This window comes from Bombus impatiens, unplaced genomic scaffold (genome assembly GCF_000188095.3).
Source record: "Bombus impatiens unplaced genomic scaffold, BIMP_2.2 scf_0233, whole genome shotgun sequence".
Classification (NCBI taxonomy): Eukaryota; Metazoa; Arthropoda; class Insecta; order Hymenoptera; family Apidae; genus Bombus; species Bombus impatiens.
In genome coordinates this window covers 452,329-468,195 of record NT_176652.1, presented here as the reverse complement: position 1 = coordinate 468,195, position 15,867 = coordinate 452,329, and the positions used below count along the sequence as shown (strand labels likewise).

The window sequence follows — 15,867 nt, the reverse complement described above, 5'->3', positions numbered from 1 at the left end:
TGATTTTCGACACGAAGAGATTAAAAGACGCTACGAATTCGATAGGATGCTGGGATGAATTTCACCGCGCTTTCAGGATTCGACTCAACTAAAATTGCTTTCGACTATTAATCAACGACACACGGGATTATTCTATGGAAGAATCCTATTACAAAGCTGATCGTAAATTTATGACTGTGCAAGAGATAAACGAGAGAACGGAACGAGATCTGCTGCGTTGCGAACGAAACGCAAACAACAAAGGCACGTTACTGAATTATTCGTAGAACGTGCTAATTCTAGCTGGTAAATAAGAAATAAATACTCCTTTTCCTCTCAACCGGGCGAAATCTCGTTTCTCCATTCGTCGTTGCATCCTTTATTCAAGCACCTAACTTTTGGCTATCGTGTTTGTTTAACGACAAACAAATTACTTCGGATAAATAGCGGATAAATATCGGTCAAGTATAGAGAAGCGCGTCGATTCCTTTTTCTATGTTTCATTTATTTACCGTTTATCGTCGCATCTCTTGATAGAGCATTAGCGACTACTACTACATGTATTCTGTAAACGTGTAAATAATTAGGCAGCCATTAGCCATTGTTACGGTTTCGCATACTCTTTTAGGAAATTTGGAATATTTTCACATTGTGTTCTACCACCATTACTTACGAAGTAATTGCATATTGTTGGGTGTCTCTGAATCGCGTCTTGAAATCTTGAAATTTGACACAGTAGCAAAGAAAATGTTCGACGATGTCGTTGATGTTGCGATATTCACAGGATTCGGTTTCCTAATATATTAAAACCTTTATAACAAGCGACGAAGTAAACGATTTAATACATTAAATAATTTTATATATTTCGAACGTACCTGTAATACACGGTACACGCATATGTGTATATATTTTATAAAAAATCGATCTAACTCTATCATCGTTAGTATCGTCGCTATTGTTTAATTTATCGGCTATTTCTCAGGAAACCGTGTACATCAAACGGATAATATTTCTGCTTCTACTGTATCTTCTTGCACCTTTCCCTTCTTTTATAAAGAATCAACAGAGCTTCTCTGGTTAAGAATTTTAACGAGAAGGTCTAATAACGAGTCGATTAAATATCAACCGTACAAACGTCATAAAGCATTTGCATCGCATCGTAGACATTTATAACGACATCGATGCTTTTGTCAAATACTTCATATTTGATGATTGAGCAAATAATTAAAAGAGCGCGAGAGAATCGGCTAGCGATAAGTGATTCGCGTACCGACGTTTTTGTTTAATACTCTTCGCTTGACGAACGGCCAAACGATTAAAAGACGGAAAGATAATTAATCGAACGTGCGATATATCGACACTTTTGTCGTGTTTGATCGAATATTTCGCGTTTGACGAATCAACGTACGATCGACAGATCGACGAAGAATTCGATCATCGATGAATTTACACTTCCGTCGATTACCGTGCCTTTGACGAATGGGCAAAAGTATGAAAATAAAAGATCGTAAGATTAATGTATCGGTATTTCTGCTGTTTCGTATTTTATGAATGAACAAAGCTTTCGTATATCGCGAAATAAGTTCGCGTATATCACGAAGTTAATGAATCGACATTTTCGTTGAATATTTCGTGCTCGATCAACAAACTGAAGATTGAAAAAAGAATGGATTCTTTGATACATCGACGTTTTCATTTATTTTTCACTTGACGGGGGAAAAATTTGAAAAAACCAAAAAATTTGTGGAATCGTTTAATCGATATTCTATAAAACTTCCATATTTTATTTTCCACTCGAGTCTTTCAAATAATTCTACATTATAAATCGATTTATTATGCTACGATTTCAGTCATTTATAGCACGACAGCAACGTTCAAAATGAATATGCATAAGCACGCTTCGCTGCTTGTAAAAGAAAATTGTTGCAGATAAGGACTACAAACTGTATTCGCGGTAATTTTTCCCGCCTTAATCGCAACACCGTGGCCGTATAATCGCCTTTTATTCTAATTTACTACATCGTAATACGGAAACAAACGGAAATGTTACAAATCTCGAAATAAAATTAAATAATTAATTGTACTGCTAAAAATAGAAAACAAACTTTAAACGCATAATCCGACGAATACGATGTAGCGAGTAGTAAATTTAAAAATTCAAAGAATGGTCGGTAATTAGCACCGCGTTTAAAAACTGCACGTGTTACGTCAAAAATTGAATAAGGCGTGCGAATCAAAATGAAAATGGTCGAGGAAGACCGAAGGTCCCCAAAAATTTCTCATTTTCCACATTACCGATAAATTTTCGTCTTATTCAACCGTGTTACGACATTCTTCTTACTTTCCTCGCCAAATAAACAGAGATAAATTCCGATCGACGAATGCGACGAGTAAAGACAACGCCATCCATCAAACGGCCGCGTTGTCGTTGGCTTCGGGTGAAATTTATATTTTTAGATTTCTAATCACCGATCGTTCGCTTATCCGTACGATCAACCGAACAACGATCGTCCATTTTTAATATCTTTATGACAAAATTAGTCGTTCTAGGAGTTTAAAAATAACGAAGGTTTATTTAAAAAATTTTTTATTTTTTGGATAGCCTCGTCCAAAAATTAATTTAAACGTGACGATAACATTAATGGACGGTATTTTCGTAAATGAAACATGCGTAGAACGAATGCAAAAATGCGTAGAAGAGTGTAGGATTTAAAAAAGTGACGGTTTTCAGATCGAGAATCTTCTAGTTTACAAACTGCGGCGATAAATATAAAATAAAATATTTTCCTATCTTTTCCCCTTTTCGAAAAAAGCTATTAGGTCGAAAGAATTTGTCAAGAAGGCAAGATTTTGTTAATAAAAGAACGAATTAGAAATGGTAAAACGACACGAAGAAGCGAATATCATACGAAGGTGATAACGTTCAAAGAACGCGTATTTTACGATTCTTCGTTGTAACGTTAATTTTCCGTTATCAATTCCTAACCATGACACGAGATGAAATGAGTGCAAAAGAAAAGATAAAGGCGAGCTTTTCCGTGTATCGTATATTTTATTTATGAAACAAGCAGACTCTCGCTCGTCAGGTGTACGAATGTTTTATTTATCAAAACGAATCTTCGATCTTTCGTTTTTGAGATAAAGTTATTTACTAGGTCAGAGTTCGAAGGAGATGACGATTTTACGATACCCTTGCTGAAAGAAGTCCTTTTACTGAAAATATCTTTCGCGATTATCGTTTCAGTACCAATAGCAAAGTGAATAAACTGCGTAAGTACTTTCGAGTTCGTCTCGCTGACATTTTCAAATAGATATACGTATTAAAAGGCATCCTATCGAAGTAAACGCTTCGAAATCATCCGAACGAAATAATTCTTCTCGAAATTAACGATAATTACTCTATAATAACCTACATTTTCTTCTTTTACTATAATTCTTTCTTCGTATGTTACGAGTTTAAGAAAATATTTTCCTGTTTTTTCTCAGTCTCGAGAGAGCTGGTTAAATTGCACAGTTTAGAAAGAATTTATCAAGGACGCAAAATTTATTATTCGCGAAACAATTTGATTGGAAAAATATAAAGTACCGCGACATTTCCTGATGAAAATGCTCTTATATTACTTTTTCATCGATGGTAAATTCTGGAAAAATAATATATTTGCGAATAACATCTCGTTCGATCTGCCAATTTTTCTTTTCTTGACATTTTTTAAACCACGAGTTGTTGTTACTCTAAGAAGAAGTTGACGAGAGCTTGGAAAAACGCAAAGTAAAACGTAAAGTAAACAATTTCCTAACGAATGCGCTCCTGTTCTACTTTTCTATTCGTCGTAAGTCCTTCAGGAATAAATATATTTGCGAATAATATCTTGTTCGATCTTCCAATTCTTCTTTTCTTGACGATTTTGAAATCGCGGCTGTTAAGTTTTCTTATTCAGCGAAATCGATTCGAAACACTCGAACGACGTCCCTCGTAAGCATTTCAAGGCATCTTCGTTATCGCGCTTTCAAACGAAACCAAGCAAGATCTCAATAACCGTGGCTGCATTTCAGGATTAAATTAGCATTAATGGTCGTGATTTAATTCAAGCATCGAGTATCGATCGAATCGTTTGTTGATAGAAATCGCGAGCTATTCCGTAAAGAGAAAAAAGGAGACATTTTACGGAGAGTAATTTCAGCGTGACAAATTAAAAACGATCAAAAGGGATGGACACTTGGACGAACTTTTTAATTCGATTATGATTTCGAATAAAAAATTAGTTATTAAATCGCGTTATGCGTAATTCGTTTCTGCTACAACGTAAGTTTGAAACGAAGTTTCTTCTCGAGTTGGAAAGAAAATGAATAAAAAGAGAGAAAGCGAAATTGATGCATCGAAAACGATTGGGCGTATGAATGGTGCAATTTTCAATGTCCAAGACAAGATGTTTTCGTATATTTCGCCTTTGAATAGGTGAAAATGAAGCGCAGGTGGATATTAAGGAATATGAACGAGATATAGCAGCGACCTGACTCGAAGGTTTTGCGACACTTTCGATATTATCTGTTGTACGTAAAATAGTAAGAGCGAAAAAGTGTTATCGGTTGAAACGAAATCTAAAAATAGAATTTAAAACAGATATTGATTGCGAAATATATAAAGCGTCGCGATTTCTTCGTAAAGTCGTCTACGCGTAAAAGAACGTTTACCATCCTTTCTTAAAAGATTCATAATTTTACTCATATATAGTAGTTTCTTAACAGGTACAACGTTATATAAATTTAATTAGACCTAAATTTACAACCCTTACGATAGAAATATTCTTTGGTATTTCTAGTTAAAATCGATTAACGAATCTTTTGCAAAATCTTTTTCTCTCTTTTTTCTTTTTTTGCATCAACTTACAAGCGACTCGTTGGTTGTTTCATTTTAATTAAACGGTATATAATCTTCAGTAACGTTCCTACGAGGACAACGACGTTGGACGAGCAAGGAAATTAGAAACAACGTTGGATTCATAGGAAATCTTCGGTCGAACGTGTTTGCCTAAAATTGCTGCGCTCGAGTTATTCGGTTACGTTTTAGCCGCGGTAGAACAGATAATTGTACAGCAGATATGCAAATTTCCAAGATTCTCATTCTCCGTCTACGAGCAAACGCTTTTGCTTTGAAGTAACTTCGCTTCGTACTTAACACTTTGATGATCACGCTATGCGAACACCGCCTTCTTATAGGTTCGTAAATTCCTGATCATCGTTCGTTCGTGTTAATGTTTTAAAAGTCACATTAAGCGCACGATACTAAGGTGTGATTTTATCCAGTGAATAAGAAATAGAAAGTTATGCAGAGAGATTTTATTATTTTCGTTTTTCAGCTTCCTGTTTTATTAATGCGGTTCTATATTTCGTAATTAATAGTTTCAATAGTTGAATTACTACAAGCTTGTTTCCTTATTAGAGTAATTAGAAATATTTACTTGGGAATTCACTTACAACACATATAATAATAGTTTGTTAGATATACATTTTATATATATATATATATTTCTTGTTAAATAAATAATTTGTTGTTCCTATAGTCCGAAGCATACGTTGCTTTGATCAATTTTTCAATACGTTTCAATTATCGTAGTCATATCGATATGCACTTGATGTTACGATGCTTTCTCTAACTCACATTCGATGGTTAATAACAACGTGGAAACAGACAATCTTTCCAATGAATAGAACATCGACAGAAACCATCTGTAATTTTAAAAGAAAGGACCAACGAATCACGCTGTTTTCAATTTTCAGAGGAACGACCAACAAATCGTAGCATTTCTAATTTTCAAATTAACGACCAGCGATTAAAAATGATCACCTTTTTCAGAATTTTAGGGAGCCACGAAGAATTTACCATTAAACCGTTAACTATCAACGGAAACTATTAACCATTGCCTATTACCAACATCCTCGGTCATAATAACTTATTTATTCAGAATTTTCTTATCTTTATATTTTTAACCTTTAAATTAAATATATACATTATAACCTTTCCACGAATTTTTTTTCTACCTCGATCCTTATTACCAATTTCCTTCGCCAACTTAAGCACCGAAGATTACATCCTAATCCTAAAATTAAAGCAGCCCTGATTAACGTACAAGCCAATTACCAGTTTAACGCAGGACGATCCATCCTGGACGACCTCCATCAAAATACTCCGCTCTTTATCTCTTCGTTTGTAATGACGCTCGGGAATTCGTTCTGTTTCAGGGGTACGAGGGGTCCCTGTTGAAAGTCACGAGCAAAAATGGGAAAACAGCGTCGGTGAGTCATTATTTTTTCAAATTACCAGCCGTATTTCATCCTTTGCCCATGTGGCGTGTGTGAAACAGTGAAAAAAAAAAGAAAAAGAAACGAGAACGAAAATAAAAAATAGAGCGTTATCGCGTGCTTTTAACGCGAACGATGGATCTGTTCTAGATTTCCATCCAGCTATTCTCCATACGCGTTTATCGAGGAAACGAACGAAAGGAAGAGAAGTGGATACATCGAGAGAAGGAGAAAAACGTTAGGAGGGTAAAATCGAGGTATTCCTTCGCGAATACACCGATTCCCTTTTACCTATTCGAGAGATTTTTCCATCGATCGATGGAACGGGTCGACAAAGTGTCGAGATTTTCGTGCGATTATTCGTTGGTGAGGAAACTGATGGGAAAACTTGCCGCGAGTACCGGAACTTTCAATCGAATTCTACCATCGAGAAAGTGGTTCGTCTGCTTTTGAGAAAAATTCGTCATTTTTTTCTTTCTTTTTTCCTTTTTCGACGATTTCTCTATCCTTTTGTTCGTTTTCGTCGATTCGGAAAGAAACGAAGACATTTTCGAGAATTCTCGTTTTATTCTTTTGCGACGTGTCTGCTATGTTTGAAAGATTTACGATGCGAGCTCTATGAGCTTTGTCAGTATTTTCCACCAGTACAGTTATTTAACTCCTATTGCGATTCACTTTGAGAGAAATAATGGTTTCCGAAAATGGAAAAATTTGCTTTTTATCGCACGATATTTTTACGATTACGACGAAGCGAAAATATTGCGTGAAAAAGATATGAGTAAAGATGAAAGCGAAAATATCGTATAAACTTCGACTCGTAAATATGAAAAATTATCGGAAACATCTACTCTATTGGAGTGTAAGATCTTTATTCGTTACTTATTAATCGGCACAACTTATCGAACATGCTGCTAAAGTTGTTGGATTTCCTCCTAAGGCGTCCTCGGCACAGCACAGATATAAAAATTTCAGATAAGAGAGATCAATAACGTCCTGTATAAAAGTAGTTATCGTAGACGCTCGACAAGAGAGGACAAACACTCGGCAAATGAAGGATTGCGGTAATCTCGTTCCAAACTCGGAAGCGAAGAACTCGGAAGAAGCGAAATAAAATAGTTTCTCGGTGAAATCACTGACCTACGAAACGTTAACCTATTAACAAAACGAATATCACATTGGCTTGGATATTTCTAATAATTTCTTCGCACAGAACATTACAAACATACGTTGCGAATATATTATTTTACGACACGTCATATCTAATACGTTAAAAATACAGCTAAAAATTGCTATATAGGTCACCTTTTGATCAAAGATTCGAATACATTCGAAAGGTTCCTCCCTTTTATTACGACAATCCGATACTTTCGTTTCGATAGCGATACGCGTATAGGCATTTTACGTTCCATTTATTCGTCGTGAAAAGATTATACGGGTGACGGAGCTATATTTTTCTTGAATGTATTATCGAACAGAAGCGTGGAATATCAGAATCTTTGGCGCACTTTTCGGTAATTAAATCGAGACAAAGCGAGATCCTGTAATAATGTCATCCAAACCGGAGAAGAAACATAGAGAGCTTTCGGTTAGGGCAGAAAAGATAATTTAACGATGTTCTCTCGAGACAAAACTGGCTCGCTTAAACGTGGTCATCCTCCTCCTTCTTTTACGTTCTTTATGCGATAACACGCGGATAGGTCGACGACGAACTGTGTTAAACACGATTTCACGACTCTAATAATGACACCACCATCAACCTGTCGCATTTCTTCTAGGATAATATTTCCATCTATAATGTTTAACGTATCGAGATGCGTTTAGACCAAACGTACGAGAACACTTAGTCAGTCGTATCGATATTCGAATAATATAACGCCATTCTGTGGTCTATCTGTATCTGTTGCTTCGTACAAGAGGGGGTGATTTAAATATCGTGTTACAAAAATATTACAAAATATAACATTTAATCGTACGATGAATTTTTAATAAAAATTTTCAGAATCCAAATTCAGTATACTTTAACTTTTAAATCCATCGTGCCGTTAATTTCGTAATTAATTAAATTGCAACTTTATTATCCGCCGTAACGCATTCGTACGACTTGAGAAGATGTAATCAACTTTCTGTAACAATAAATGCAAAACACGGAATTACGACATCTAACGGTGACTCGCATCGCCGTGATTCTTTGTACTCGATACGTGGACGCTTGTTCGCGCTCTGTAAATCTAGCAATTCTTAGAAACAATTCGAACTGCAAAATAGATTTATCTCGTATAATTAACGTCAGAGGAGATGAACGCCAATATTTTGAAAATACACCAAGAAATTCGACACGAAAAGGAAAGATTATACTAGCTTTGATAGAGGACAACTTGTAATTTTCCATAGAGAAAAGGGTAAAATTTATCGTGAAACTGCGCAATTATTAATATCAATGTTAATATCGAGATAAAATTGTAAGGAAAAAGCATGCAAATACGATACAACGGAATCTCCGGTATCTGAATCAACAGGGAGACAAAATTCGTTTTTAAAACTCGAACGAGAGAATTTTCGAATAATAGAAACCGCGTCTCTTCTTTACAGTTATTGTTCCATATCTCGATAACCAATATTACATCTTTTTTACCGGTGAATCAAATTTTATGAAAGCAAGGAACGGACGAGCATTGGCTCGCTTGGTCTGAACGCACCTTTATATCATCGATATAATGATTTATAATATAACAATACAACGATAGTAATATAACTCACTGTATCACGGGAAATTAATGGAAATTCGAGAGGTTCGTAGATCTGTTCAATGGAATATTCCGATGAATTCGCGGCAACGCAAACACAACCCGTGTTTTCCCTGTCGTTCGCGTTCTGCCTGATCTTTACTAATGTAAATGTTATTTTTCGATATTTTTGCTGTCGCCGATATAAAATATGTTATGGTGACGGTCGATGGTATTATTTATCGGAAATAATATGTGTCGATACCGTATCAGATCGGTGAAAAGAAAAAATTGCTTTTCTAAAATTTCAAATTAACGAGCTCGGAATTAAAACGATGCTTGTCGAATATTCTCATTTTTTTTTTTTTTTTTTTTTTTTAGATAACAAAATATCGTAGTCGGAGGAGAGATTCGTAACTTGATCGATTACCGACGCTATGGAAAGATCGTTCAAGACCTAACCTATTGCAATACGATCGTAAATAACGTCCAGTTGTGCATAAGCAGCTATGCTGCTTGGTGAATATTTTAAAAACGAAAAACTACGATCCATCGAACGAAGGTCGAAGGCGCTAAAGTATCTTTTCTTCCTTTCCCTTTCTTTTTTTTTTTTTTTTGTTTCTGTTTTCATGGTTTCCGAAAAAGAGAAAAATCTCGACAAGACTCGTTTCGCTATGAACCTTTCGATTAGCAGGCGAATATAGCTATTACAAATATCGACTAGGAACAGCGCTGATCGTACGATAATTAACACAAAATTCAACATCGCATTGTCCCTGCTAATGGTCTCTTATAAACGTTGACGAAACACGATAACGAGTACAATCAACGGAAAATTCAACGTTCCATTGTTACTGGCGATAAACTATTACAAATGTTAATTACAAATAATTATACGTTATAATCAAGAGAAAAATCAATATACCTAAGGAGGCCTCCGACAATTCTCCCTGACGTCTCACAACACGGTCTAACGACAAGCAACACTCCCTTGATATCAAGGACAATCCCACCTTTACTTTTTTACCAATAATCCACGTACCCTACTACTTTCCTACGCCCAAAGATATACTCGTACGATGGGTGACCTACGTCGTGAATGGTTTTCTCCGTGGGCCTGGTTCCTTTCCCCTGTCGACGCGTAATTTCACTTTTACGACTCGTTGTGAAAATTCCGACATACAGTGGCTGCGATAAGTATCGGCACATATTCTTATTTTCCAATGTATCTATTTCTTTATCAGCTTCTGCGTTTCATTTTCACGGTATCAAATTTTTATGATCGCATTGGCAATTGGCATCGCGAATTTACTAAAATTAACTCGCAGAATTTATCGACTCGCCATGTACGATGTTTTAAAGGAGTTACGCGTACGCGTAATTAATGTTTTATCGAAGGAAAACGATATATAGGGTAACTGTAACTGATATGGAACAGAGCTTTATATGGAACGCCGCGATATCTTGCCAAGTAACCGACAAAAAATCAATCAGCAAAGGTGCAGAATATTTCGTTAGAAGCAAAAAACAAAGTGCATTCAAATTTCGATCGAAAGTCGCTCTTTTTTTACATTTTTTACCCTGTCTTCGAGATACATAACGTTTTGCATAGTTAACTTCATTTGCAGTTAATTTCATCGAAAGGAAAGCATGTTTCCCTCTTTGGCAAACTTTTAAAATCAGATGTTTCGTGTTAGCTGCGATTACTCTACGTATCGATCTGATAACTAATACAGTGACTATACAAGTGACATTCCAATCGAGCGTCCTTTTATCGGGTTCCCTGATTCATTTTTTTTAACATCCAATGTTTCCGATCGCATTTTACGTTAAAGAAGCTTAAAAGGAAGAGGCAACAGGCTGCCAAACGATACGAAATTCAATATTCTTGGAGTTAATTAATCGGTCTGTAAAAATGCCATAATAGATGCAACGGTGTGCCGATATTTTTTCTAATCACTGTAAATCAGCGTCTATTTCGCAAATTTATTAACCTTGCAGCATCAACGACGTACACCGTATACTTGTTCTACGTTTTACCAAATCGAAAAGAAAACGAGCAGATAGAACGTTAGCGGAATTAACGAGCCACCGACGTTAACCAACCAGCGACAAAAAGAAACAAAGTCTAGAGCGTTACGTGAGTCACGTAACGATGGAAAACATCTAATCGATTCGGCTGCAAAAAAATACATCAATTTTATGCCTTCGCGGAAGGCATCGTGGCCGCCATGTTGGGTCAGATATACAACGTTCAACCGTGATAACATTAATTTATGCGCCACCAGTGGGAACACGCGCGTCACACGCGACACAACGTTGCCAACGTTAACGTTGGAAAATCCTTTCACCCCGTTCGAGCATTAAGCGTTTTCCATCCTCCTCTTTCGTTCGATTCTCCGCGTTTCTATAGGGTGTTAAACGAAAAAATGTAAACGATACTTGTATAAAGTTTGTGAATCTAAACGCGAAGACAATGGAACGAGTTCGCGTACAGAAACGTCGTTCGACGTTTGTGTCTCGCGTTACAAACAATTTAAACCGACGAATCCTTCTCCGTGTTCCTCTCGTACTTCGTGTTTCTCGCCCCAAGGCGAACGAACGAGATTAAACGAAGTTTACGAACGAACAATACGACGAGTACAGTTTTCTCGACTTCTTGATTTCGATGTTGTCTAGCGCACAAAAGAATACGCTTTAATGTAACGACACGGTTGAAAGCTTATTCAAAGATACATACGAAAGCTTTTAGCAACGGATGACAGACCAACGGAGTTTCGTCGTGAATTCTAAAGTTTGTCTAAACTTTGCGTTCGAGGAAACTCGTTGCGGAAAAAGTTGATCTCCGCGTCTATGTAACTATAACCAATATTTTTGAAATCGATATTTTTCATCTAAACATCTTTCGACGAAAGCTCGACGAAGCGTCGACTATGGCATGGTGGTGGATTTTCAAAGAAATATATATAGTCTGGTGGAAAGACTAAAAACGTGACACATCGAGTCTTCCTTCCGCCGCGTTCTTCCGATATAACAGCCGAAATTCTATCGTCGCTCACGTTCGGTCAGACCGAGTGAAACGAAGGAGAAGGTGAGGACAGCTGATTTATTGATCTACGACTACGTTAGAGAGCTACTAGTGTATTTTTGGCGCAGCAAATTAAGTTACTTACAACCGGAAGCCTAAGCTTTCCAACGACTCCTTTATACGCCAACTATCTTCCATATCTCGACATCTATCCTCGCGCCTTCTAAATCTCGCTCACTTTTATTTTAACACCTTGTATTATGCATCTATACGGGTATGTGTGTTCGCTTTGTGCGACTATGATGTGCGCGGCCGCCCTGGCCTTTACTCGTACACCCGAGAATTCTAAAATAACGAACGGGACGGGGAGATCGGCATCGACCCGAGGAAGGAATGCATTTTCGCATCGAAGGATGCCGGATGACGTCACGCTCGAAGGCGAATTTGATCTCGAACGGCCGAGTTCGACGGATCGACCTCGTTTCCCTTCGACAGGGCTGTGTCGTGAAAATACGCGCGATTGGAAATTCGAGATGCGTGTAAAGAGATCTCGCTGGTGTTCCGGACAAATCTGCGGCCTCCGAATGACAGAGAATCCTCGCATTAGCGATTAAAGGGCTGTGCGCGGTAGAAGGATATGTGACAATTTAGTATTAACGGGGTAAGTCCAGTGAGAAGGTGAAGTTAGACCCAGTGCTGGCTAAAATTTGTAGGAAAAATATTTCGGATGGTTGGCAATTTTAAACGATCGTTGTATTACCGTTGGAATAAAATGCTATTTTAGATACGAAGGAAATTCGCGGCGAGTAGAATATTTTTATCGTCGCCTTGTGACGCGTACAATAAAATACTTGAACTTTGTGTTATGAATAGTATTTAAGATGTTTCTCGATAGCGAAAATAGACTAAGGAGAGAGCTAATATCGGAACTCAACGGTCTATAATATTTGCAAATTAAATTTATTTTCCTCGCGAGTATGGCTATTCGCGCGTAACAAAGTGCATCGTTCAAAGTTTTCCATCGCTTAGACTACTCTCCTTTATGAGCAAAGGATCGATCGAGCGAAACTAAACAGTCTTTCGATGGAAGGACGTATCATATTTTAAAGATAATTGTTTCGTCGTGTATCTGTGATAACCTTGCGATACTTTGAATTCGCTTCGCGAGAACGAACAAGACCAAATTATGTATTGTGTATCTGGATTTGCAGTTTCTGTTCAAGATTTAAAAGTTTACCCTCCATTAAATTCTTTGGAATCTAACGTAACTTCTATGTTGGATAGCGAACAAAAATAAATTCAAATAAATAAGACAATTCAAATACAATTCTCGGTATTTTCAGTATCCTGTGAATAAAATACCGTTTTCAAAATCTTTCTCTCGCAATTAAAACATTTTATTTTCGACAGCGCACGAACGAACTAAAATAAAACAGGCTGGTGTTTGGTATTTACCGCTTGAAATATATACGAGAAATAAATATATTGGAATTTTGCGAGCATTAGATACAAAAAGTATACATCGCGGATGCTTTGCGAAGAACGCGGTCCTCGTTAAAGGCGAGATGGAATCGTCGATTTGTCTTCCGAATGGTTCCATACAAATACCATACAAATTCATAATTTGTGGATATTTCCAAGTTTTGTTTCGACATCTTCTTTCGTGTGTTCGTTATGTGTGAAAAGCGCGTATTGGTGATTACGAAGCTTCTCTTATCGCATAGATATTGGTTTCCAATTAACATGTATCGACGATCCTCTACTGTACAAGACGTTTTATAACCTTTTGTTCAACCACGTAAAAGTCTTAATAAACGTTGCTCTAAATAGCGTTCCTTTTAAAGCCATAAAAAGTCGTAGAAGATTAGTTTCCTCTGTAGTAAAAATTTTCAAATCACCAACCATTTGTTTCGACATAAACTCAAACGAAAACGACAACTTTCTTTTCGTTCTCTTAATTCTTTCATATAGCGCGGGAAATTTAGACAAATATAATTACTTCGAACTACTGACAACCAAATCGTTGCGTTCGCTTTAACAGACATTACACGTTCTCCACATTTCCATTCAAGGTATAACCATTTTTAACGCTTTATACGTACGTTCCGTATTTCTATTTCAAAATAGAAGCAAGTATTATTTCCGAAATATCGCTCTTTCTTTCAACGTTGTTTGATAAAATATTTTGCTTCGAATATCAATAATTATAGAAAGCTTTATTCTGCCAATATTCCTGCCCCCTTTTACTTTTCTCCTTATTTAATATTTTTCTTCCAAAGATATTTCGCTGGAACTAAAATTTAGTTTTTCGGGTTATCTCGCACGTTTTCATCTGTTATAATATCATCGAACGATGCCGTAAAAAGTTCTCGTTTTCTGGGATTGTCCCTTTACGGATATCGCTGGCACCGTTAGGTACGAGCGCACAGATCGATACGAGTTTCCTCTGCCATTTGCTCGCGCTAATTGCCCCGTTCGTCGGGCGGCAAATTCGACAGTTTATCCTTCCTCGTAGAATTTTACGGTTAAAAATCGACGCCATCGTTTTTTAACAAATTTTCCCATTCGAGGTTCCGACTTCGATATTCGTTTGCATTCGCGCGTCGGATCAAAGAGGCCGTGGCAAAGGTATTTTCAAAATCCTTTTACCTCGAATCCGGTTGATTTTACAGCAACGATACAAAGATGTAACGACGTTTGGAATCGCGGTTGTTGCATTCAGGTGAAATTCTCGTTGATTTTACGCTTTCTTTTCGCGTCTTCCCTCGGAGTGATATTAGTAGATTCGCTTGAACGACGAACGCCACTTTCCAATCTTTCCTTTTTATAGATCCGCATGAATTCCGTACTTCGCATTTCACTTGCCACTGGCGTCAAGTTCCTGAACTTTACTTTTATGGTATCCCCTTGCGAAGAATTTCCTCGCGAGGAATCTCTCTGCTAAACCAACGTTTTGTCAAACGTGGAATTCGATGATTTTTAACGGCTTGGATCTTCCATCTTCGCTCGCCGCAAAACTTGAACTAGCGAGAGGTTTATTAAAATTTTGCGTCAAATATTTACAACTTTTATCGAATTCTCGACTTCGTGAAACGACAACTTTTTAAATATCAATCCGATCCGCGAGGCTCGTAAATTTTAGCTTTTATGAAATTCGTCTGATTTCGTCCGTAAGGAATTTACGAAAATGATTGTAAAACATTTGCTATTATCGTTCGACGATATTTCATCGAATGGAATCTTCGTTGGTTTTCAAAAAATCCAAGATTTATAGTTTCCACTATTGCCAACACTTGTCCAACTCAATTGTAGAAAAAATAACAAATTCGCTGTCTTCTTATCAAATGAAAAGTTTAATCGAATAATATCCAATGTAAACGTAATTTCAATATTCTTTCGTTCTCTTCTTCTTTCCAAAGAAATCAGTTTGAGGCGCTTCTTCGAAAAGGTAAGAAATCCCCAGGAAGATTCTCGCAATTCCTTCGGACGTTCCCTGGCGAAAACAACGAGTATAGAATAAAATGAAAGTTAAATCGAAACGATGAATCCATTTCAAAAGTTACGTCTTTCCCTTTACACCCATCCGGCGAATACAATTTTACCTGCTAACTCTCGTCCTTTTCGAGAATCTGCCTGTAGCGATCTCGTAGAACCGGTGGAAAACAAAGACACGGTAAACTTTGAACGAAAGAAAAACGAAGCTCGTTCGCGAATTACAGCAATTTGCCTGGCAACGACGCGACGCGAACGCAATTTATTCGTTCGGGAATAAGTAACGGGTAAAAAATAATTCGTGCCATTTGCAACTACTTCGCGCGACTTTGCACTTCGCGGAAA

At 37.0% G+C, this 15,867-nt stretch overlaps 1 protein-coding gene across 5 annotated transcripts in view; it reads left to right on the top strand.

Annotated features, from left to right (window-relative positions):
- LOC100740171 (protein couch potato) overlaps window positions 1–15,867 on the top strand; it is a 185,713-nt gene that overhangs the window by 115,774 nt on the left and 54,072 nt on the right. For all 5 annotated transcript variants that reach the window (XM_012384053.3, XM_033320056.1, XM_003488452.4 and 2 more), the window contains exon 3: window positions 6,220–6,273. In XM_012384053.3, coding sequence (XP_012239476.1) covers window positions 6,220–6,273 — 54 coding nt within the window. The remainder of the gene's footprint in view (window positions 1–6,219; window positions 6,274–15,867) is intronic.